This window comes from Leuresthes tenuis, unplaced genomic scaffold (assembly GCF_036924035.1).
Source record: "Leuresthes tenuis unplaced genomic scaffold, fLeuTen1.0.hap1 SCAF_19, whole genome shotgun sequence".
Classification (NCBI taxonomy): Eukaryota; Metazoa; Chordata; class Actinopteri; order Atheriniformes; family Atherinopsidae; genus Leuresthes; species Leuresthes tenuis.
The window spans coordinates 9,731,160-9,756,946 of NW_027325373.1; the positions used below are offsets into that span (position 1 = coordinate 9,731,160).

At 41.3% G+C, this 25,787-nt stretch overlaps 1 protein-coding gene across 2 annotated transcripts in view; it reads left to right on the forward strand.

Annotated features, from left to right (window-relative positions):
* exd3 (exonuclease 3'-5' domain containing 3) overlaps window positions 1–25,787 on the forward strand; it is a 42,723-nt gene that overhangs the window by 8,064 nt on the left and 8,872 nt on the right. For both annotated transcript variants that reach the window (XM_072371897.1, XM_072371896.1), the window contains exons 10-19: window positions 643–681; window positions 827–993; window positions 1,824–1,977; window positions 2,136–2,334; window positions 2,440–2,549; window positions 3,008–3,191; window positions 3,360–3,529; window positions 5,461–5,679; window positions 6,778–6,831; window positions 6,955–7,086. In XM_072371897.1, the coding sequence (XP_072227998.1) occupies window positions 643–681; window positions 827–993; window positions 1,824–1,977; window positions 2,136–2,334; window positions 2,440–2,549; window positions 3,008–3,191; window positions 3,360–3,529; window positions 5,461–5,679; window positions 6,778–6,831; window positions 6,955–7,086 (1,428 nt within the window). The remainder of the gene's footprint in view (window positions 1–642; window positions 682–826; window positions 994–1,823; window positions 1,978–2,135; window positions 2,335–2,439; window positions 2,550–3,007; window positions 3,192–3,359; window positions 3,530–5,460; window positions 5,680–6,777; window positions 6,832–6,954; window positions 7,087–25,787) is intronic.

The following is a 25,787-nucleotide window of genomic DNA, read 5'->3' on the forward strand; positions in this document are numbered from 1 at the left end:
CTACGTCTGCTCAAGAGGGCCTCTGCTGCAAAATTTCTCTTGCATTGAAATTGGCTTCACTTGGATTCTGCACAGTGTTATATGTGTGCAGCGTCTTTAACAAATCAAACCAAAATGAGACCATTTTTGACAGTAATGCAGTTTAAACTAAAGAGCAGGGTGTAAACACCATTATGCTAATTCCCTTGGCCTGCAGGCTTTAGTTTTGTCTGGGAAATATTCTTTCAGTTTTGCAGCACATGTCGCATTTAATTACAGATCAAAATGGTCTAGTTGTCTCTCTCGCGTGAGAAAAGAAACAAGGGATCCCAGTGGAATCTCCAGATTTTATTTATTGTTTTTGTGGGTAAGATGGATTTAGTTCCTAAAAACGTGACTTTAGAAAACTAGTTAGGTCGGAGAGGAAAAGGATATGGAGTCAGTTAATATTTATGTTTTATAAAATGATGTTAATGATGCCTTCATGTGATTTTATGTAGCTGTAAAGCACTTTGAATTGCCTTGTGTACGAATTGTGCTCTACGAATAAACTCGCCTTGCCTAATCACAATAAAACTGCAAAACTGTCTAGTTGTCATGAGAATAAAAACTTTTGAATAGGAATATTTTAAGGAACTGCTTTGTATCTTTATTTTCTTGCAGAAAGGCATGGCGGAAGAGAACTGGATCGACCACGTACAGGTAGGTTTTTCTTTAAGGTATGTTTTCATGTAATTATATGTGGGTATATACTGCACTTTAAATTCTGTTTAGTAGTGTCAGTAAGTTGTTTAATAAGTTTAGTTTTTCGTGTGTGTGTGTGTGTGTGTGTGTGATGGATGCACAGTATGTAGTGGCAGATGACCCTGAGCTGCAGGTCCATTTGGTCGAGATGTTGGTGAAATACTGTAGTTTAGAAAAAGCCTCTCAGTGGTCACTGAGATACAACATCCCCAGGAATCGACTTCCCTACGGGGTTTGGGAAAAGCAGCAGACTCTACCACCTCATTTACAGTGAGTTGCCTGAAAACATGTATAAACATATCCTATTACACTTACATTCACTTACATTTCTGGTATGCACATTGTTGTACTTTTTTACATAACGAGGAATAGCCTCAGAGTTTTTAAGCCGAAAGTGCAATCTGAGTTCTAAATTTATTCTTCGTGTCCCTTCTGTCGCGCACGGTCTGTCTGGCTTTCATATAAGACTTCCTTTGCAACAGATGTTTAACACTGTCTTTTAAGTAAAGATGCCATTTCTGTTTGACTATTTGAATTCTGAATGACTGATGTACAGCATTCTGTTTCGGTAAAATTTAGATTTTTGCTGGTTTTGCAGCCACATTTTTCAACCAGAACTCATTTATAGAGGTATTGTGGGTCTTTCATTAAAAGACATACTGTCATACGGTTAGATTTACGGTATGCTTTTCATTATCATTAAAGACAAAAACCTCCAGTAACAGCTATTTGTACATAAATCAGCTTTGATGTTTAGTGGATGCTCTGCACTGATTAAACCCAGTCCAGTGAAAATGTGATCGTTAAGAAAGAATTAAAGTCAAATTTTAGGATCTTCTTTTTAGTGTTTCATGAACTAAACAGCTGTTTATACTCGTTCTTTACATTCATGTCATAAACAGTGTGGGCTTGTTGGATTGCCAACCTCTCATTGCTGATAACTTTACAGACTTTTCCCAACGTTCCTTTTCATCTCATGTCGTACCACAGTCCAGTTCTAGTATTGCACTGGTCCATGTTTTTCTGTTTAATGTCTCTTTTCACTCTGCCTTTGATATGCAAACTGAAGAAAAAAACCCACACTTGTCCGCTCTGCTCAGACAGATTTGTCGGAGTGATTTGGCACAAGTCGAGGAGTGGGTGCCGCCTAAGTCTCACTGTAAGAAATTCTACCAAGTGCCTCTCACCAAAGACCAGGTTCACTTTGTGGACACACCAGAAGCTCTCCAGAGATGTCAAAGCATTGTTTTGAAGGTACTGAGAAACGCACGCCTCTTAGTAAAGGAATTAGTGTTTTGGATGTGGAGAGTCTTGTGGTAACTTTTATAAGTAGATATTGATAATTTCTTCAGATCTAAAACATTTCTCTGTGTGTTTCTGACATAACATCACCTGTTTGTCTCCACTCCCAGGAAGGGGGAGTAGTCGGAGTCGACATGGAGTGGCAGCCTACGTTTGGCTGCGTCTCAACTCAGCGAGTAGCTCTGATACAGCTTGCAGTTTTTGATCAAGTTTTCTTGTTAGACCTTTGCGCAAGAGGCTTCTGTCAACATCCTGAGACAATTGGTTTCATTAGGGCCTTTTTCTCCGAACAAAATGTCCTAAAACTGGGTTAGCAAGTCTTGAGAAATGATAAACAAATTTTATCAAAAGATTTATGTGAAATACTTTGGTTCTTCATACTTCTCTTTTTATTTTTATTTTATTCCTATTCAGGTTATGGTATGGCTGGGGATCTCAAGAGTCTCCTGGCCACCTGGCATCAGTTATCAGAGGAGCCATTAAAGATGGAGGGGGTGCTTGATCTTCTAGGTGTACACCAAAGGGTAAAATTATCCCATCATTCACTTTTTTTTTTTTTAAAATAGGCTCATTGTCCATTTTTTATTAGCCAGGATTTAATATTTCACAAAATAGATGTGACTTAGAGTTACATCTTACTTTAATACATTTTCAAAGTCAGAACCCTACCTCATAATTTACCTTTACATTTCTAGTCCTACACTAGATATAGCCAGATATAGATTTAATTGGGCTCTATTCTCTGAGGGTTATTTCTGTGTTTAGATGGCAATATGGGTCTGCAACTAATGATCTGCTTTAGTTGGCTGCTTGTTGAAGGATGTGAGAAAATCTGCATCAAAGGAACCAATTAAAGTCTCAAAACTGAGTTGATTGGAGCCGTAAAGTTTTACAGCTGTAAAGTTTTACAGCTGTAAAGTTTTTAGCACAACAAGCATTCACCACTTAGACTTTATTGATATATTTGTTACATTTTCAACAGATTCAGCGTGGTAAGGCCAATCGATCTCAAAATGGCCCTAAAGAGGTGATGGTAGGAGAGAACTGTTCGGAAAAAGGCCTCAGTCTGCTGGTACAACAAGTCCTGGGAAGGCCCCTGGACAAGACGGAGCAGATGTCCAACTGGGAGAAGCGGCCACTACGCATCAGCCAAATTAGATATGCAGGTAAGGCATTATGCATGCACAGACAGACAATGACAGAGAGCCAGATGGTCACTGTTCTCCTCTCAATAGAATATCAGAGATTATTTTGTTATCCCCTGACAAAATGGGAACCAATAAGTTCACCCCCCTCTTACTCACGCTTTCTCTCAATTCTCAACCTTCTTCCAGTGGCAGATGCCTACTGTTTGTTGGATGTGTACATGGTTCTTTCCGGCAATCCAGCATACTTTGGGCTGCCACCTGATCTGCGCAGTATCTCAAGCCAATCAGAGACGAGGAGAGACAAGAAGCTGAAGGATAAAAAGGGAAAGAAGACTAAACAGGCGCTTGGCAAAGAGGTTAGAGATCAACTGCCTTTTCCCCACAACTAAGATGATTTATTGACAGTGTTGACTTATTTTTCTGTGGCTTCTGTAGACATCAGTTGCTTTGAAGTCCATCATGCAGCATTGAATAAATATGACTAACACATTTAATAGAAGATCAACATTTAAAAGAAAGCTGTTTTATCGCAAAGGTATTTTCAGGTTTGCATTTCTCATTTCATTATATCCCATTCTATAAGGCCACTTTGATTTCCGAATGTCTCTCTTAATTGCAGTGGTGTTCTTACCACCCTTTCATTTTCATTGATTGTCTTCTCATCTCCTTCAGGTTCAGCCTCTGTAAGCACAACTGATGAGTTTGCACCTTGTAGCTAGATAACCACATTGTCAAAATAATCATTAAACAACTACCTGGCTGCTGCTTGTAATAGATAAACTACATGTGCAGACAAATGAACATCTTTGGTTTATGTAGCAGAACATGATTGTCTGTTGTATACGACTAAAAGCTTATTACCAAGCAGTGTTCTAGAGTTTGACAGACTAAGCAGCCTTAACGGCAGCACATTAGGTGGATAATTCGGTCACTGCTGCAGCACTTTGATAATGAAAATGCTACACGTGTATGTAAAGAAGTCACAATCCACACCAGATTTTGAGATAGACACCGAGCTATGAAGTCCAAGGAGCTCTCTGTGGAGGCCTGTGTTGTTCGTTAGATTGGGATGAGGGAGCACAGTGATATCAACCACTTTGAAATAGAACTAGTTTAAATCCATTATATCCTTGCATATAATCATATGCACAGCCAAACAGAAGCCGAGCAGTAAGGCTTTAGTCATTGAGGTGACACAATCGCACAGTTTCAGAAGTCCTTTGATGAGATTAAGTAGGAGAACCTGAGAGGAAAAACGACCATTTCAGCAGCACCTCATCACAGGCGTTTTGCCTAGATGTAAGCTAGACTTAATTATGGCATTACAGACACAATGTCTAACCCCAGGCACTGCAGGCTCCACCATCCCTGCTCTGAAATATGCTGGTGATGAAGTAGACTTGCACTTAGACTTAAACTCCAGAGAACATCTGTGGGAGAGACCTGAAGGTGTCAGCTCAGAGATGCTTCCTGTGTTGGACTTACTGAGCTTGAAAGTATTTTCCTCCAAGAATGAAACTTACCAACTCTAGGCATGCAAAGTCTGTAGAGACTTCTTCATGGAGAGTTAAAACCTGTAACTACTGCTTAAAGGCCCTCCACAAACTACTAAATTAAGAGTCTGATTATTCTTGTAATAGAATGTTTTACTTTTTACATTTTTGATACATTTCCCTTGTCATGGTGTGGGTTTCTGAAAATCTAATTTGATATTATAGATTACTGCAAGTGCTAAAAAGAAAATATAATCCTAATTGATTGGTGGTTATTTATCTCCTGTTGATTTGTAACAGTCTTGCTGATCTACCTTACAGGAGCTGACTAACTAAATGTATCGTAGTGGTTGTGGAGGTACCTTTTGAATTTTGCAATTTCAATTTGTGCATGAGTGTAGAGCATCCATCCACCACAAAGTTGAGTTATTTCTGATGTTTTCAGCTTCACAGACTGCAATCGTGAACCAGGCTCACAGTTGCTCCTTTTGCACCCAGCGCCACGGTGCTAATTTGACAACTCTTATTCCAGTGATAACCTGTGACCTTTCATGTGACGAGTGAATGAATAAAGAGAATCCAGCTCTAGCTGACAGCCCGGGGTTTGAGCATCCAGCCAGCAGAGAGGGACAATATGTGTTTGACAAAGACACTTCAGCAGTTCCTATCAGCTCCAGGGGTGCAGTTGTATAACTCACCCTGTGCTTTGACCTCCCTGAACTGCGGTGCAAGTGAAAAGAAAATCCCCCTATGGGGATCAGTTAAGTATCACATTATTCTCTCTGTCCATTTAGGAATGTCAGGGGGCTCAAAGGGTCAGTCCCCCTCACTCTGACACAGAGAAAGGCCTCCTGTGTGGCGAGAAGTCTTCAGAAGATCCCCCCCCTCTACCCCCTCAGCAGTTGCGGGTGGTGTGTGACAACATGCTGCAAGGACTCGGCAGGTACCTGCGCTGTTTAGGAGTTGATGTGGTCATGTTGGAGAACACCGATGATCACAGAGTAGCAGCAAAGGTTAGTTGGTATTTTATCAAGAAGGAATACATACATCTTTTTTATTTATTTTTACACAGAAAAAAATGCACATGAGCCAATAAAATGACCCCAAAAAAGGAGACGACTGCTTGTCAGTATAGACATTTTTGTCTGTACAGGCTGTATGTGGAAAGACTAGATGCTAATAATATTGACCTAGAAGAGTTACAACAACCAGCATAGATTAGATGTTGCGGTTCTCCCAAGCGAGATAGCATCAGCCTTTTTGAACATTATGGAGTATAAGTATCCTCTTACACACAGCAGTCAAGCTGTATCTGTGCAAAATTGACAACCATTTTAAGCTGCTGCTGTTGCCTTTTGGTTGGTTATACTGTCCTAAAAGAAGGGCTGTATCCGTATCCTTTTTCACATACGCCTGCGTTGCCCATAGTGACACATGAAAGTTGATTCTCCACCAATATGCTTCTGAGCCTGAGGGAGTAACAGAGGCGAATCGATCCCGCCTCGCGTGGGCTTGCACACATCAAGCAGACATTATGGAAGTCGCCCTTCTGACCAACGGTGCCTCTCAGCTGATTCCAGCCAGCCAGCTTGATGTGTGTAAAGACACAGTGATGCGGGGCTGATCTTCCTCTGTTTGGCATGGTGTAGGTTCCATTGAGCCAACTCTCCCTCACATACATATCGATTCAGCTCTTTGACAACCCCCTCCACTCAGAGGTTCGTTAATCTTGACCCCCCAATTGTACTTACTGCATACGCCACCTTTCACAATTCTGTAATGTTGTCAATGTCAAGCAAATCACTGAAAGTTGAGATGCTTTCTTTAGGTCGTATACTTTGATTGACTATCCTGTCTTATTATGTTGATAACTTGTCCCTGATGATGTAACTAAAATTCAGAATATCTCCGCACACAATGTTTTTTGTAGAGCAACAGGACTTGTCACTGTGGTTTTACATGTTTTTGTCCCATGTGCAGTATTTCATTACTTGTGTACCACAGGAAAAAAAGCAAGCACTATCACGTTTTCCTGAATCCCCGTAGTTTGGATAAACACTAGTGCTGCAGTAAGTAATGTTTTACTTTTGCTCTATATTGTGTTGTGTCAGTTAGCACAAGCTGAAGGCCGTATCATCCTCACATGCGGACAGCCATTCCAAAGTGTACGTACAACTCAAGCACAAGCCAAAATCTTTAAACTCATTATTATTATTATACATTTTATGCATACTTTTTTTATGCGTGTTTGGTAACATACATAAATTGTCTCTTTTCTCCTCACGTAGTTGCGTTCCCAGGTGGGAGAGGGTCGCTGTCTGTCCCTAGACTGTTCAGAGAAGGCCAGAGACCAGGCTGTACGAGTACTGAAACACTTCAATGTCCAGCCTACTCCCAGTGACATATTCAGCCGCTGTCAGGTACTTCTGCATGTGAGAGTGTTTGTGTTCATAAGAAAAGGTAAAGTTCGGACAGAACTGTGTGTTGCACAACAAAGCAGGTTAAGAAGAGGATACACAACTGCTCAGTGTCAGACGAATAACATGCATACAGTATGTACAGTCAGTTCAAAATGTATTGCAAAAGCATTTGCTTAGGTTTCTGTGAGAAAAGGGAAGAAGAGTTCTTATTTCAGAGAGAATTTTTAAATTGATCCTGAGGAAGTATTTCTGTGGTTTAAAAACATGCTCAGTTATTTAAGTTCCTCAATTATGAGAAGAAAATGTTTGGGGTATATTGTCTAATGCCGAATGAAAGCAGAAGAGATGAATAAATAGTGGTGGGAAAGCTACAAGGTTTGCAAGGTTTGTCATGTTTGCAGCGTTGTCAGTGAGGCAGATGGAGACCTTGACTTGTACTGTTCTGGGGATACAAACCGAGGGAAGCTATGCACAAACTGGGCTCACCTCCACGCTGTGTGCAGAGACCGAACTCTTGCCTTAAAGCAGGGCTTTCTATTTTCACTCATTACCTTTAGAGGAGAGAAGTTCTGTGTGAAATAGGAAAGCTGAGAAAACGGCAGCTAGATTGGCATGGCACTGGCAGTAAAGTGTCAGACTGAAAAAATACTTTGTTGAACGGATATGAATAAACATGGAGACCATTTCCACACAATTGTATGTCTTTATTTTAAAATGAAGTGGTCTCTATTATGGCCACCTAATATAAATATGGGTTGGAAAATGGAATATTGATGTATTAACAAGTATTTTCTCTATGGTACTTGTCAACATGGTTCTTTGATAAACTGATGTAAGATTAATTTTACTTTGGGACCCATCCATGTGAAAAATGTCTAATTAACCCTAATAGATTTGATTATTCTAACCAAAACTAGTTAATTTGATGCAGCAGAATTACTTAATTGTGAAAGAACAAGTTGCTGTTTTAAGTACTTGATTTACTTATGACAGACAATAATAATTCACTTAACAGATTTAGACTTAATTATTTAATGTTATGCGAGCATTTTTCTCTTTTAGTCTATAAAACATTTACCTTCATTGATGCATTTTTTTTCTTTCATGTCTTGTAGTAGGAACTAGGAACATGAGATACAGGTGGTCATAAAGAGCTCATTTGATTGGATACATAGTCTTTAGTGAAATGTTCAGGAGCTTGAAGTTGAGCTATATTCGTGTAGAAAAGTAGCTTGGTTTTCTAATTGGTATTTGTCCTGGTTGCCTCCCTGTGGAGATATTCTGGGCATATCCAGATGGAGGCAGATCAGAAAGGGATTGCATTTCCCAGCTGCCTTTGGAATGCCTTGGATCTCCCAGCAGTGGCTGGAGGATGTTGTGGGAAGGAAGGAGTTGCAACATTTCTGTTGTTGCTACCACAGTCCCAACCTGTTCAGGTGGTGGAACTTTCAGTGATTAATGAGAAAAAATTAAAAAGAAAAATGGAAAAGGGGGCCTTAGAGTTTAACACAAAGTATTTCTTTAAGAAATCGATCCTGATGCATTATAACACAAGGAGTTTGAAGGGAAAGATTTGAGCAAGGACGATAAACCCAGAGAAGAGATGATACTGGATAAATTGTAAAAGTATTTAAGTAAGCATGAATTAAATGTAATGTATCTCTCTTCATTGTCAGAAACTCTGGTTTTGGTTGTTGTTGGAAAACGGTCAATTGTAAATGCCAATTATAACCGAGAGACTGCTTTATATTGAGATCCTAAAACTTAGCAAAATCTGAAGTATTTCTATGGAAGGAGTCATTCCCTCTCTGGCTAGATGAAGCTGTAAGCTCTCTGTCATCGTTACCATGTGGTTATTGTTAAATTATTTGCTCATTTCAACTTCACGTACATTTAATTTTGATTAAATTAAGGGGGGTTAACCGCTATCGTGCCGTATATTTGATACAGCAGTGCTGGTGCGTGTGGAAAAAAGTGAAGCAGTGAGCTGTAATTGTAGTCATTTTTTCCCCCACAGTTTTTTTTTAACATTATATAAAATAATTAACTTCAGAATATCCGAACTAGTATTGATATACCCAAACGGATGCAAGCCCATTAATTTTTTATCATCATTGTTAAGTTTAAAGATATGCACGTTGATGAGTTGCTATCAGTAACTGTCTGATTTACGTTCCTGACCTGTACATGTCTCTGTGGGTGGTTGTTTAGAAAGACTGCGTGTGTGACAAGGACTGTTTGTGTTTGTGTGATGGTGACTCTTTGCAGGATGGCTGCCTAACTTGGGTGTTCTGGCCTGCTAGTAGGGTGGCCCAAATGTCTCAGGATACTCCACCAGCTGTATTTCTGTTGGTAACAAAATGTTACAAACTGGGATCACCTTAAAACTTTGTCTTGTCTTGATGGCTAGATGATGACTCAAGAACCCCCGCCCCCCCCAAACTTAACAACCATTTACCAAATGGTCATCGGTCTACCAGTCTTAAATATGCCCACTCCTGGCGCCACTACGAGGAGCTATTACTCTGACATATTGTGGCCAAAAGAAGGCCAAATGGGACCTCTGAAGTAACAGTTTAACTTAAAGAGGACAGTAGCGGTAATTAGATCCACAGCAAACTTCAGTAAAATTTATCTTAGTATGTGGGAAATCTCTCCAAAGTAAACCAGGACATGAATATGTCTCCTAAACCACATTTTATTTAGAATCTGTTTCCAGAGATGGAATAACTTAAATTCTTTTTTTTTTCTCAAAAATACTCTTTCAAATAATGGCAAATGTAACCATTTTACAATAAAATGTTTGCAGTTTTTTTTTTTGTTTTTTTTTTCAAATTTACTTGGATACTGCTTAAATAGGTAAATATTCTACGAATATAGAACACTGCTGCCATGTGTGTATGTGTGTGTTTGTTACAGAGAGCGAGAGATTTTCACCCTGGGGGCTGCTCCATGGCCCACCCAGGCAAAGTTAACCCCTTTGTTATCTGATTGTAAAGCTCTCTTATTAGCAATGGACGGGTCAGTTTCCCTCCTTTTGTCTGTCTTTGTCTCCCTCTTTCACCTACACATGAATGTCACAAGTTAAAGAGAAGGGAGAGGAGATTATGGCAGAATTCACATGGATGCGATGTGTTAACGCTCAACAGTGGGCAGGCGTTACATTTGGGCTTGCCATGATGATCAGTCACTAGATCGGACATTCAATTAATCAACTTAAAAAGTTGAGCTATTCTGAACTTTCCACCCTGCGACTGGTGAGAAATGAAACACCAATCAGGAGTTAAGTGTACTATAAAACTAACTATGAGATTTTATAATAGCAAAGCGAAAAGCGAGAGCGAAGACTTTGAGCTTCCCACTTCTGAGGAACAGCAAATGCCACATGTGCTGCTGTTGAAGTTAGGTGGAGATAGTCAGGAAAATGTGCTGGATAACCCTGTAGAGTGATGTAAACTTCCCTGACAAATCTGAGTAATGTTATAGAGTTTTGAGTTGCCTTCAGTAAAAATATATTCTGTCAAGCAAAAAAAACCTTTTCTTTTTCTGTATTATATGTCCCCTTTATTAGATCTGTATTTTTATTAGTACGGCTATATGATGAAAATGTGCTTTATCACTCTTTTTAACTGTTTTAAAATATCTTGTCAAGGAACTTTCCAGAAAACCAGACAAATAGTCTTAAAAAAAACTTAGTTGTTTTGTATCAGTTTGAAAAGACAAGCAAATGTCAAATTAAACTGAGAAACACCCCATGTATAAAACCCCATACAGGTTTCACTCTAGCATCTAGCCCTTAAAAGTACACATCTACCACACAGGTTAAGCTTAATGGGACAGCAAGGACCTTTTATCGTTTAAAAAGCACAATAGATTTATTCTATATGTAAATTAGATCTTCAACTGCAGCTGATTATAGCTTTGAACTTTTATTAATTTATGAATCATTTGAAATGTTCAACTGTGCTTTAAATGCAGTCTTAATGTGGTTAAGTTCTTGCAAAAGTCAGTTGCATATTGACTTGGCTTCTGTTCAAATAATTTTTGATCAATTCTTTTTGATATATTTCCGCTCCTCTGACACACTCAAACTGCAGAATGTGAATATCAAATGCATGATTTTAGATATTGATTCTGATTTCATGAGCAAACTGGTATAATGCTATCTTTTTAACCTAATAATATTCCCTCTGTAAAATGTCAACATATCTCAGCTTTAGTAGTTGTCTTCTTTGAGGGGTAAGTTAGTAATTGGTCCATTACAGTTTCCTTTTTCATTCGTGTCCATGCCAGCAGCACCTAAACTTTACTCTCACACACTTCCGCTGGGTTACGCATTTCCATCAAATGCGCCATACTAGCCTTTTATAGACATGAGATTGACTGAGAGATAGACGTGAAGCCAACCAACCAATGTAATGAAGTGTATTTATATAGCACCTTTTTAGAGCTGCTTTTTAGAGTGCTTTACAATAGCAGAGTTGAAACAGAACAAAACCTTAGAAAACGCATGTATAAGTATACAGCGATGACACACTTCAAAACTCCAAACCATCATACTGTACACACAGACATCGCAGCACCTTCAAACGCACATAGACTTGGCCACAATTGCACTCAGACTCAGTTGAAGACACTGTTGCAGCCGAAGCACTGGTTCCCACGCACCAGACTGCTGGGGAAGTGAAAACAAGAGCAACAGGAACCGCCACACTGTGAGAGGGAGGGGTGGGAGCACTGAGAGAGAGGGGGGGGTTAGAGGAAAAGGAGACCGAGGGAAGGAGAGTAGTGAGAACAGAGGTGATGGCAGGGAGGTAAAGGGATGAGAAAGAATTCAATCAACTGAGAAAGTGCCGGTGGGTCAGATACTGAAAGAAAAAACAAAAAGGACACGAAGCAGTTGAAATGTATTTGAGTAATTGTGGAAAGGGGGAAAATTAGTTTATGCGAAAGTGAGATGAGCTTTTGTTGAGTGAGGAATAGCAGGAGGAAGAGAGAGTGAAGGAGGAGAAGGGGTGGAGGAGAGCAGGGTGATAGAAAGACTTGTTGTCTGTCCTTTGATCCACTAACAGAGCCGCGGGCTGAGAAACGGAAGGAATGTGAGAGGCTGAGACACGTTTAATGTTAACCTCCACTGCCCGTGTTTTCTGTGTGTTCGTGCACATGTGAGTGCATGAGTGACAAGGGGTTAATCAGTGTGGGGATGTATGCATTTGTCAAGGTCCAGTGTAGAAAACTGAGGATGTTTTTTGTTCCTATACTTATGTATTTTCACACCTCAACTCATTTTTACACGTGTACCACGAGTTAATATCATAGATGGTCACAAATATGAGGCGTGTCGTAATCTTTTCTCACGCAACTCTTAAAACCCAAACAAGTGTTCTCACTCTGTGAGTTTCTTGTGTGTCTCCGTATGTGTGCTGTTCTCTGCGGTGACAAAACGGGTCGTATTTGTGTGTCCTGCCATTTCTCCCCCCCTCCGGAGACACGAGGGGGAGACAGCGGTGGGTTGGGGTGGGGGGCATTCCATAGGCACGCCAAGACATTCCGAGGGAAACCATCCCAAATATTTCCCACTGTGTGTGGCGTAGACTTCACATCTCCTGTACACTCACACACATACAGCTTCTGAAAGTGTTGGAGGTGTACGCCAAGAGAAATGTTCACAAATGACCAGATGAGTCTCACAGTCACTCTTGTTTATGATACACACAGATAGATACTAAGCAGACATCTTCATGGTAAGATTTTTGTCTAAAGGGTGACACTGCATGTGTTCTAGTCTCGCTGTGCAGGTAGCATTTTACCAGAATTCACTGCGATTGTTCTTTAAGTCGAATACAAGTTTAGGAATGAGTGAGTAATCAGGACATGACCACGGATGTTGTGTAGCTTTGTATTGGTTACTCTTGAGCTAATATTTACTGTGGATATTGCCTCTTAACTGATAAATGAAGCGTTATTCATCCAGTGGGAGGGGGCCGGTTTGTTTTGAAAACATTGGCCGTTATGAATAGGTGATGACTGTGTTATCATATCAACAAAAGTCAAGACGGTTTGAAGCAAACTTTTGATATCTTGATGGAAAAAGCAAACAAATATGCACCCTGTTGTAGGCATAAATCGTGATTTGAAAATATGAAATGTTCCAGTGTGCTTTTCCAAAGACCAAACGGCCTCATAATTTTGAATTTAGACCACAGAAGTTTGTGAAATTACGTTGTAATATAATACTGTTTGTTTTTTTGTTGTCATGGTTGGAAGTCAGTGAATTAATTTGAAAGAGACTCACTTAACACTCAAAAGCTCTGCACTTATTCACAATAGAATTTCGTTAATGCCTCTTCCTCGATGATGGGTAGGATGGGCTCAAGCCGCGCGTGACCGGGATAAGATAAAGTGGTCATAGAAAATGAATGCATTGATATCGTCATAATGTTGTTTACTTCTTACCTGAAGAAAAAAAAGATTGTATCAATCTATTTTCTAGTACTCTAAAGGTACATTTTTATCAAGCAGCTGCATAGATAAGATAAACCTTTATTAGTCCCACAGTGGGGAAACTGACGTCATTGCAACATCAGATACAGGATAGGTTTAGTTTAGACGTTGTGTAAAAATCTGACAAAAACATTTGCAGCTGTTTGAACAGACACAATAGCAGACACAAACGCACAAAGAGATAAGAAAGAAGATGAGCCATCACTCACCAGGCGTTTAACAAATCTGGCCTGCTCTCTTTTCCCACAGTCAAGTTGGCCCCAAGATAGCATAGCAATGCAATGACACCTGTGTGTGTGTGTGTGTGGGTGTGTGTGTGTCGCTCTCTGCAAGCTTATTTGAAAGCATGTAGTTGTTCTGACACCACTTAACTTCATCCCTGAATCAGAGAGCTGGATGATTATGTGTTTTTAGTACAATAGATTTTGCACATAAATTGATGTTGGACATGATAAGCTGCAAAGTAACCAGTTTACCAACTATTCCCGTGATTGCTTATTTTGTATGACAGCATAATCTGTAAACAGACTGCACTTATTAAGGCACATTTGTTGTTATTAGACAAAGCTGTAGACAGTTATGCCCCTTACATGTCTTTACGCAGACCTGCCCACACCTGTTGTGTGAATGAGTTCAGAAACTTCATGCTTTGACGCAGCGGATCAAACTGCCAGCACTGTACAGCACAGATGTGCTTTCACTGGCATTGTTTTCTATTTGGATCGTAAGATGGCGGTGAAAAATTGTAATTCAGTCGATAAGCGTAGAGAAATTAGGAGCTTATTTGCCATTGTACTGTTATGAAGTTGTCCGAAACCAGACGTAGGGTGTGAACACCTGCATTAAGCAGGGAGAAATGAGAGAAAATGTTCACTGCTCCAATATTTTTTTTTTTTTTTTATAACTGTGAACTTGGTAGCTCTTTCTGCTCATCTGCTTCTTTTTTCTCTCTGGCTTTGATTCTGTCCTCTTCATTTCACCTCCTGATTTAGGTTTAACATTGTTTTTGTGGTTTCTTTCCCTCTTGGTCTGTTTTCACATAGGAGCTGATTTAAAACAGACAAACATGAGTGCTTCTCGTTATAAATGAAACCGAGCAACTGTTGTCCATTGGTAAGCAAGCACTGTAGCAATCAGTTTGCACATTAGAACCGGAGTGCATAACACAATGAAAATTATTTTCCATTATAGACCTTCACGACACATACATGTAGGCAACCTTCGCTCTTGCTCTTAGAATATATAGTCTTGTGCTATCCATGGTACTATCTCCCTCTCTGTGTCAGTTTCTCCTTCTCACTTTGTGTCTGGCCCTCTCACTTTCCATCTCCCCCGCTCTTCCTCACCCACAGTTCTCACCCAGCCTCCCTGCTCAGCTCCACTCCCAGTCTCACTCTCCGTTTCAGATTAGCCAAGGCGAGGAATCCGGTGCAGCCGGCAGCTGGAATGTCCTGTTTGTCTTACTGTGTTTGTGTGTGTGTGTGTGCGCGTGTGTGTGTGAAGTTGGTGAGGCTGGTGCTGCTTTTTGATTTTGATGTGGTCCATTGTCTGAGGGCCAAGCTGCTTCCTGTCCTGCTTTCCCCAAACGCCAGAGAGAAACGGGAGAGGGTAGAAGAGAACAGTTGAGAGAAATAGCTAGAGAAATGGCTGTGATGGAGAGAGGGAAGGAAGAACGTGGGATACGAGGGAGAAAATAGCAAGGGGAGATGGCTAGGAAGAGAAAGATGAAGGAGGAAGTGATGGAGGGTTGGAGAAGGGAGGAGAGAGTTAGAGAGAGGAAGAGAGGTGAAAAGGAAGGAGGGAGAGCTTCAATAGGGCTTTTCCTCCAAACACTAATACAATGAAGTAGTGCGTAATTTCCCATACATACCCCACCACCCATCCCCTACTCCATCACCCATGCACACACAAATGCACAACATGTTTCTACCAGTAGATGAAGCTTTATTCCCTGTATTTGAGTGGTTATAACCGCAGCAGAATGGAGTCTTTCTTCAGTCTTTCTTTCTCATGCATCATCTGTGTGTTGGTAGTTTGTGTGTGGTCTGACACTGTGGACTACACAGGCAGCACAGATATGAAAGGAGGAGGGAATAACGAGCAGCAAACCTGTGTATTAAAGACTGTGGCAGAGATGTGGTGATAGAGGATACCTGAGCAGTGAGAAAACAAAAACATTTGCAAAGTCAGGAAATGCTAGAAGGTGGCAAAAGAATGGCAAGAGGCCACTTGAGTGCATGTCCTATATCTGGTAAAGTTTTCTGTGAAAATGTGGACGTGCAAAAATAAGTTAACATATGTTTTTGTGTGTGTGCGTGCGTGCGTGTGTGTATGTGCGAGCTGCTGGCCGGTGAAGGGGCTTTGACGTGGCAGAGCGCAGCATTCCTGCTGGGTGGTGATGTCATGAGAACTAGCTCTCCACTTGCAGACAGAGAGCCCTGTTTATGTTCCCCTCCAGAGGAGAAACCACACTATGTGTGTGTGTGTGTGTGTGTCTGTCTGACTGCGATATTGGCTCATGGGGGAGGTGGGGAAGCCAAGAGGCACTCGAGAGGGTCTACTTTCCCCTGCCGCTCAGGGAGAGGGAACCACTTACTGATGCCTTCCTCTCAAACATACCAGAGAAAGAGGAAGTTTCTCATGTTTTGCAGAGCACGGTAGCTGCACAGCCAGACTGTGCTGCTGTGAGTGATTGCCCTATGCTTCCAAATAGTCCCTTAAGGGAGGCAAAATTCTTTGCAGTATAATAACAAACCGTGGGTCAGCTAATGACTACAATACCACACAGAGAAAATATCTTACACCATTAACTCTGTATTATTTTACTTCATGTTTTATCACTTTAATACTTGTACATACTTGGAGCCTGCTGAAGTCTTCAGTATATCAAACTAGGTGCAAATGTAGGTCAGCGATTTCTTCATCTGATTTTTTTTTTTCATATTTATGAACAGCTGGAAGGAATTTATTTTGCTTACAAATGAAGAGTATGGGCTCATGATTATTTTGTCTGATTTTGTGTAAAGATGACAAACTGTTCTAGCTTCTACCAATGAAACTGAAATTGAAAAGGTACTAAAGAAATGTTGTGAGAACTAGCCCTCATTATCATGTTTTCCTCTCCCCAGAAACTGCTGGTATGATTCTCTTTGTGTCTGTGGTCATGGTTTAATGGTTTCCCTTGCGATAGTGAAATGTGATATTTGGTCTTTGCAGCTTAGTGAATCGTAGATCATTCTCCCACACTCTGCATTCACCACAACATAGCAAACCATCCAAGCTCATTCTGCCTGAGCTGCACTCACCCTGGATGATGAAGAACTCTTGTCAGTCGTGCTATTACCTGCCAGTGAGAAATAGCTCAGAGGTTTAGGGTTGTTATTATCACAACTCTGTGGCACACCGACTCACTTTAAGAGCTCGGGTGACTCCTCAACACGCAGTAAGCATGGCTTGCTCGCATGTGTACAAGCGCTTTTGGCTCATTTTGAAGCTACAGTCTTTTTTTTTTTTTTAACATTGTGACCTGATTGCTGCGACATCCAGGTTAAAGATTTACATTTACATCAGTTTGTGAAAAACCACAAAAACAAGTAGGCTTGCATGGAATCTGTTCTGTTTGTTGACAGATTTAAGACACCTTGTTCCCCTGTTGTTGTTACTCTGCAAAAACGTGTAGGAAGTGTTCGAAACATTCCCATTTATTTACAGAACCAAACTGCATCGTAGCAAATATGCAATCGTATATATGACTGCATATTTGTCACACAAGTTGTAGTTTATATTTGTACCGACATTTGAGAGGAAGACGCACTTTTTTCTCAACAGGTTATCATTTACAGTAACAATATCTCCTATGGTGTGAAAAAACTGTTGAGGCAAATTATCTTATCCTTCCCTGCTATGTTTTCCTAATGTTAGGTTACTGACTGCATAATTTTAGTTACCGTTCAGCTCATGATTGCTGTCTCTGCATGATGAATGTGTGTGGTCTGTTGTCTCGGCTCATAGTCACACGAGAGTCAGGGTATTGAAATTCTGTGGTTGTATGTATCTTCCTGTCTCCTGTTTACATTTTTGGGAGTGTTAAAACAAAAAGGTCTCTGTATATATCTCAAAGTCATCTATGTGCCAATATTAATACAAATTTTGGTCTATAGGCTAGTTTTAATCCAAGCCATTTGTCCAATTTGGCTTTAAATCTTTACTGACATAGAAAACCAACGTGACTGTGAATTACTGACCTATCAATAAGCCCAACGGACCCTTATGTAAGTGCAGGCTGTGTGTAAATTCTAGCTTTTGTGTGCAGTTTGCATATATTTTCTCAGGAAGAGTTTTGTCAACAGTTGAGGATAAACCTCATGGAGTCAGACATAATAGATGGTAACCCCCTACAGTGTGTGGTTTGTGATCTAAACCATGTTATTCTGTGTTTGTGTGTGTGTGTTGGATTTCAAGCTTGTCGCTTCTGTGTGGTATTGCTGTTTTGCTTCTCACTTGTCTCTCATGAGTGAAACTGTAAGTGTCAGCATAGTGTAGGTCTGTAAACTCCGTAGTCATTGTTTAAATGTTCAGTCAGTGTTTGTGTTCCCTGCTTGTATGTGCATGTGCAGGTCTTTGGAATGTGAGCCCAGTTCAGCTTTAAAACCCGAAACTATGTCATGCAGTGGTTCTTCCCAGAGCTTGCAGTGTGCGTGATGTGATGCTATCAGGAGGCTAGAAGTCTGTTTGCTTTGGGAGCTCCAGCCTTGGCGGGCACTCGCGCACGCATTTAATCTGTTTTGTTCTCCGTTTCTCCTCTGTTACTCACAGAGTCAGATTAAAGTGAAAGTCCTAGTGGGATGGGAATGGTCAGAGGCACACACCCCCTCAGCCCTGGGAGCAAAGAGGTAGAAGGCTGGAGGTCAGGCTGCTTGGCCTGGGAAAGGCCTGAAAAAGGATGAGGAGGAGGGGGGCACTGTGGATAGTTAAGAGTGGATGGGTTGATAGAAATCAGGGGGAAAAATGTAAAATACTGAAAAACAGAAAAAAGATATATGACCAACACAGAGCTGCAGAGAGACAAAATGGGAAGAAAAGAGTCGTGGTGAGTGCTGAAAGTAAAAGATAATAACAGGAGAAGTATTGCAGAGAAAATAAGAGAAAAGATTAAGTGAATGATATCTAAAAATAAAACTTGAGATGGATAGGAAGAGAGCTAGAGTAAGAGTGGAAGCTAAGTCTTGGGTGTGTTGGACTTCAGGGTTACTAAAATATATGTGGAATATAAATGGAATGGAAAATTTGACCGGCTTGAGATGAACCACTTTCTCCCATTTCCTTTTCCGCCTCTTGGAGGCCAGTATCTAATGTTTCTCATCGGAACTTATGGGTTTGAATGCATGCACTTGTTTTTGTTTTCTCTAGAGTCTGTGAGGATTATCTGTGGACCAAATACTAGTAAATGCCAAACGCTGTATGAGCTGCTTTAATACCTGTGGCGGCTGGGGTTCAGGCAGTAAAACAGCTAATTGGAAGGTCAGGGGTTTGATCCCCAGCCCCTCCACCTGTCGGTGTCAATGAGCAAGACACTGCACCCAGAGTTGGTCCGCACGTGTTCAGTGGTGTTTGAGGAAAAACTTCTAATGAATATGTATGTGAATGGGTGACTGTTGGCAAGTCCCAGTTGAATTTGGTTTTAAACTATATCAAGGCTGGTGAAGAGCAAAAGGAGAAAAGAGCATATACCAACAAGCGATACGTCATGATATGAAAAGTTTTGATTAAAGATAATTTTTATACTTAAATTTTCTTTTTTAAATTTTCCAATAGTTTTACTAACCAATGCTTGAGTTGTTCATCGGAAGGTGAGGTTTTCAATTACCAGCCACTCCAGTCACGGAAGCAATGTCCGTGTGCGCAAATGGGCTTTTAGAGGTGTATAGTCGTGGGTGTGTGATGATTTAACATTACTCTGCTGTTTGGGTGTGGGTGTTTGTGGTTAGGGTGTAGCCTTTTTGTGTGGGACACTGCTATCTAGTAACTGTAGGACCGTTTGAAGTGTGTATGTGTGAGAAGATGAACTGTCAGCATGTCCCACCGGCCACAATCAAAGCCGCATATCTGTTAATTAATTAATGTCACAGTTCAAGCCACCCAGCATCCCCTTTGTTGGTGGTGGAAACCAGAGGTGAGCAGAGTGCCTGAGTACCTGTCTGTCTGAGTGATCCCATGGACCTCCTACGCACACACACACACACACACACACACAGAAATACACTCTCACAGGCCTCCTTGGACGCGGGGAGCCCTTTCTTTCTTTCTTTCCCTCCATTTTCCTGCTGTCTATTTTGGTCAACTGGTGGCCCGTTCCCACAGTGCTGCTGTTCCCATGGTTATCGCCGCGGAGATAGCGAATGGGGGTTGGGGTGGCGGTGGTGGGCTTGACGGAGAGCGGGAGAGACAGCGTTGCTCTGTTCGAAGAGATAGGGGGCTATGTGGCTACAGAGGAGGCGGGAGTGACGCTGGGTGGGGGTGGATGAAGGGTGTGGGGCTGTGTGAGTCTGTGTGTGAGTCTGTGTGATGCGTAGCTCCCATCAACATCACAGGTGGCTTGTGAGAATTTAGCCTCTGGCTTTTTTTATGTTTTAATTGAATTTGGCTGTATGGGATTATCATATTTTCACTATCCTTATTGTTGTCAATGAAAACGATCCATTGAATACGCAAGTAAAGATAAGGCTCGTTTGATGTGTAAGATCAAACTTTGATATTGGAGACATTTGTTGATATTAACCTAATTTTAGACTTATCTCTCAACGGTCAGTGCTACTTCCTGAGATTGAAAACTGAGGTGTGGTGCAAAAATTGAGGTGGCAAAGGAAGTGGAAGAGTAAGAACCGCAAGCTGGTGAGGGGGCCGAGGGCCAGTGAGAGGAGTGAGCATGGGAGGGAGGGAGGGAGGGAGGGAGTCCAGTGCTCAGAAAGAGCGACGGATTCAGTTCCCACACTTCTAATTACTGTGTCACTGGAGACTGAAAGGGGACTGCCCCTGGCCCTAGGGAATTTGCTGGGGCCGGTCGCAGAGAGGGTGCACTGATGAAGGGAGGGCAGGGGACAGAGGAGAGGAAGGGAGGAAGCGAAGGAAGGGTGGAATTAAAGAGGCTGTATGACACAGGAACTCTCTTCGTCGTCCTTTCTTTTGGTTGTACCTCACTGCACTCACACTAGAGGTGAACCCCTTTACCGTCAGTCCCCTCCCCCCTCCCGCTACCCCAACGCCCCAACCTCTCACCTCCGACCCATTCCTCCTTAACCCCTCCTTACCCTCCTCCAACCTCAGTCCTGTCTTTCCCTCAAGCCTTTGTTCACCATCGTGTACTGCTTCCCTTTTAACCCCACACCCTCTTATTTTTCTAAGCTCCCCCTCTACCTCTCTGCTTTGCTAATGCTGCATCTCCTGTTGACATGAAATAGGCTCCCAGAGACACTTTGAAGTTAGTTTGAATTCAGACACATAGCGGTGCCTTATCCTGTATCATTATTGCCACTTAACCCTGAGCTCTTTCCTCTTTTATATGCCTTTATCTCCCCCTCCAATAGCCTGTCCATTGTGACTTGTGTGCATCCTGATGATCTATATGACCAGTTCTGTGAGTGTCAGTCTGTCTCTCTAAGTCTACAACCTCAGCAGTGGTTTGATAAGAGTTTGAAACAGTTTTGATGTTGCCGTCTTGTTTGCCATTTTACTCCTACATGTTTACTCATGGATGTCCCAAATATAATCGCACCCAAAGACCTGTTTCAGTCCTTTATTTTGTGATACACCACTTTCTTTCTGCGATGTAATACAGTCATGCTTTATTTTGGACTTGTTTACTCATCAGAACAGGTTTAATTGTTTTGATTGTTCAAGATGAGTTGCTTATTTTCTAAAAGAAGAAAGGGGAATATTTAATATATTACAGATTAGAAGAAAGATAAGCGAAGCAAATTGGGAAATTTCTAGCTTTCTGCCGTCTCAGTTCTCTATTGCATAGTCTGCACAATCACTGACTAAACCCTTCAGCAAAGTTGTAAAGTGTGTGCTGATGATACTTGCTGTTTTCTGCTCGTTTGATACAGTTACATTTATTTAATAAAGTGCAGGTAAGTGCCCACCATCTTCAAAAATAATTGTAATAATAAATTTGGAAAAATAAACACTGCAATTTCTGTAGGTTGATTTTTTTTTTTTTTTTAATTAATTAATTTTTTTAAATGTCTTCTGTGCACTCTATTCAGGTGCCAGACTGTTTTGCAGCTGTGAGAACACAGATAGTCTCCTTTTTTGCGTAACGTGTGGACTTTGTCCACAGTTTGTGTGAAAATAGTGGAAGACAAATATCTGCTATTGTTAGACATAGTGTGCATGTCTGATCTGGCTCTGTAATTTCTTCTGTATAAAGGTGTTACTGCTGGCTTCCAGCTTTGTTGTACAGTATTTGTTTTGTGAACTCAGCTGTCTCTGAAGTAATCGCACGAGCAGGTGAAAATGGGCAGCTTCAAAGTTTCTCTTCAGTACTTGGTAGTTGACATGTGAATAAGGCCTTAAAGATACATTTTTCTAACCTAACTATGGGTTTAGTCTCAACAAAGGCACATACTGTATGTAATGCCTGGTGAATAAAGTCCAAGACTGTCTGTGGTCAGTGGACACGCACACAGTTTTGTGTGCACTACATGGGCTTTCTGCATACACAGACTTGTGGGAATATTATGGCATTTACTTCACACAGGCTCATTTTTTTTGTTTGTTTTTACCTTAATGGAGATTCTGCTTGTGCTGCAGTGTATCTGAAAATGTTTTATACCAGAGTATCCAGTGAAAGTGCATCTGTCAGGATAAAGTAGTCTGACTCTTCATTATCGGTGTTTGGTTTGGTGAGAAACTGAGAATGAAGTTCCTTAAGTTTCCCTAAGTTTCATCATATTACTTTCAGTGCTGTCAGTCACCTAATTAGAGAATGAAACTTACGGGCCCCCCCGCTGTTTTAGGATGTGTGTAAGTCTCTTTGTCACAGTTGAGCTCTGAAATATTTTTTAACCACAGTGTCTAACTGTGGACTTTTATTTAGTACTGTTGTGAGAGAACCTCATGTACCACAATGGGTTTTGCAGGCACTCGTTTTCAAACCAGCGGATCCGTTTGCCAACCCTGGAAAACTATTTAGTGGTTCCTCACTCTAACTCTGACACATTTTCTGTCAAAAAGCCAGAAAGGGAGAGTCATTTCGTCTCCATGCCCTTGCAGCTCTTCAGGAGAGAACAGACCAGACCAGCAGCAGCTACCACCGTCAATATTTACAGTCTTGGATGAATCACTCTGCATTACAATAACATTCTCTGCATGCCTCCACATCAGGGAGGGTATAACAAAAAAAAAAAAAAGGAAAAAGAGGGGGTCTGGAAGGGTGAGCAAAGAATCTGCCGGTGGCTCTCCCATGACAAGGCTGTGACTGGGCGTGCGCACACTGATCTAGCTCAGGTTGATAGTTTCAGTGGGAGGAATTTCAGTTTAAGTGTGTGGGTGTAGTGACAGTTTAAGAAGTGTTGGTGCTTGTCGAGGAAATCTGTGGATGTTGTAACACAGGCTTGAATGCCTTTAGTGAAGGCATGGGAAAAATTTGTGTTTTTTGTATGGAAGCAGGTGGATGCTTCGCATTGCATAGATGAGCAGGGGAAAAAGACATTTGGAGCACCAGGCCTTTCTCAAAAAGGCAGATGTCAGCTGACAGTTGTATTGATGCTCTGTTTGAGAGAGCAGTTGTTTTTATTGCTCATATGACAGTACCACAAATCCTGCCATTTGTCTCAACATTTGCACAACAGTCGAAAGAACAGCAGGCAAAAAAATGTGAAACACGGTTCTTGATTTACTTTAAATATGTGGAAATGTGTCGCATCACAAGCATAAGAATTGAAACCTGGTCTAATTTCAGTTACAAGATATGAACACCAGAGGATGTCTGAAGAACATGCTGAGAGTTTGGTACAGGACTTTTCTGCAGTAGCCTGTTCACAGCAGGAGATTCTCAGGGTATGTGTTAACACAACAGGAAATACTCCTGGGAGCTGCCTGGATGGAGAGCACAGGAGGCAGGACATGATGCAAAAACTAGAGTTTTGAAATTTGCTTTTGTTGACAGGATATGGAGAATAGCGGATGAGGCTCCTCACCTTAGGAGGAGAGCCTTTCTTTGCCAGCATGCTTTTAAACAGAGTTTTGACCTCTGCATTTAACTTATCTGAAGTTTTGACCACGCTATGAGCATTGAGCAAACAAGAAAAAATGAGCAGTGGGCGGGCGGGGTAGTGTTGGAGGGGGGTATGTCTGTTCCTCTGTTCCTCAGGTAGACCTCAGCTGTGACTGAGATGGAGCTGCATAGTGCTGATCATTCACTGCCCCAACCTTTTCACCAAGCTGCCTCTCCAGCCTATCCAGATTACATTATTTGACTCTGTCAGGTTCACATCAGTTCAAAGATGATCACACTTCAGCTACCCATTTTATTCATTATTCATTAAAATTTCAATTTTAATGAATAACTCATCTGTTGATTGTTTGGGCCACAGGTTGTCATAAAATAATGAAAACGGCACCATATTTTCACAGAAAGAATTAGAAAAGTCTCCTGTTTTATCTGCCTTTTTTAAAACTGAGAAAACCTACAACCATTGATTTGGGTCATCTCGGGTTTCACAATAAAGCAATAACAAAAATTTATATTTTGGTGATCCATATAAACAGTTTTCTGAAAATATGTTGCTCAAAGCAAGGCTTAGCTGTAATGGACCAAGTTGAAATAATCAAGCTATGTCAGGTGTTCTGTCTTCATCTTAGGATTTATCCATCCATCCATTATCTCTACTCACGTAATCTAACAGGTCGCCAGTCTATCACAGGGCTACAAAGAGACAAATGAGGAAAACAACCATCCACCGTTTTTACCCCATTTCGACCTCTTTGCCCAGTGAACAGCATTGTCAGCAGACCCTCTCAGCTCAGGTTTCCTGAGATGTTTGGCTTAGTCCAGTCTCAGCTATCAGAGGTCTCATAAAGAGAGAAAAGAGTTGTCCAAGGAAGGAAAGAAAGTGGTTAGAGGTGAGAGACAACCAGAGAGAAGAAACTTTGTAAAACGCTTGGATGTTGTAGATGGAGCTTCAACAAAGTGATAGGAGAGAGAAGAAATTACAGAGGCTCAGCTGGACAGTGAGGGAGCATTTAAGATTCAGGTTGATGTGTGTGTGTGTGTGTGTGGAGAAGGGAATGAACGGTCTGTGCCCTGCCTAGGGAAGGCATTGGCGCTATTTCTCTCATGGCTAGACTGTTATCTACTAGGCTGTAGACTATTATCATCTTCATTACCCCTTTCAGTGAGCACCAGTAAAGACGGACTGAGGGGGCACAGGAGGGGGGAGGAAGAGCCAGAAATGCTGGGGCCAAGTGAGGGGTGAGAAAATGTGTGAGTGGTAAAACAAGTTGACATGAGAAAGAAAGATGAACAGATTGTGCCAGATTTAAACAGAGTGAGGCAGGGTGACCGAAGAGCGATCCGAAACATGTTAGATATTTTTTCACATATTGTTACTGACAGCAATAATAGTTACGGTGTTGGCTCACCTTGTTTAGTAGTTAAAATACACACACGCACATACATATATATATATAGTTGATTGATGCAAAAAGTCCTTGTTAACCCAGCACTGTTCTCCTTTTGGTATTTCACACTTGCCAATGAGAAGCGGGTCAGCCCTGCATCTATGTGCGCTTACACACATCAACTCAGCGCTGCCAAATTAGCAAAGTGATGAAAAGCACCGTTAGTTAGAGCGGGGTGTTTTGCGACTTGTTTGCTCTCAAACACATGGCCCTTTTGCCTCTTTGACTACCTCCCTTGCTGTTTTTTAGGTGCATCAGTGTCAGATCAACTTTGTTCAACCTCTGCTCCTCTGTGCTTTCACACAAGACATCGGTGCATCAACAAAGGTGCATCAGTCCCAGCTTGAAAGTCATGTCAAAAGGCCTCATGTGTGAAGATGATGTCTCACGCACCCTGAACATCTCTTTCGCAGTTTGAGCCTCATCAACTGTGGCATAGTCATGTTGGAAGATGCCTGAGTCATCAAGGAAAGAAAGAAAAAAACAACTCTGTTGATGGAAAAACCCGGTCAGCT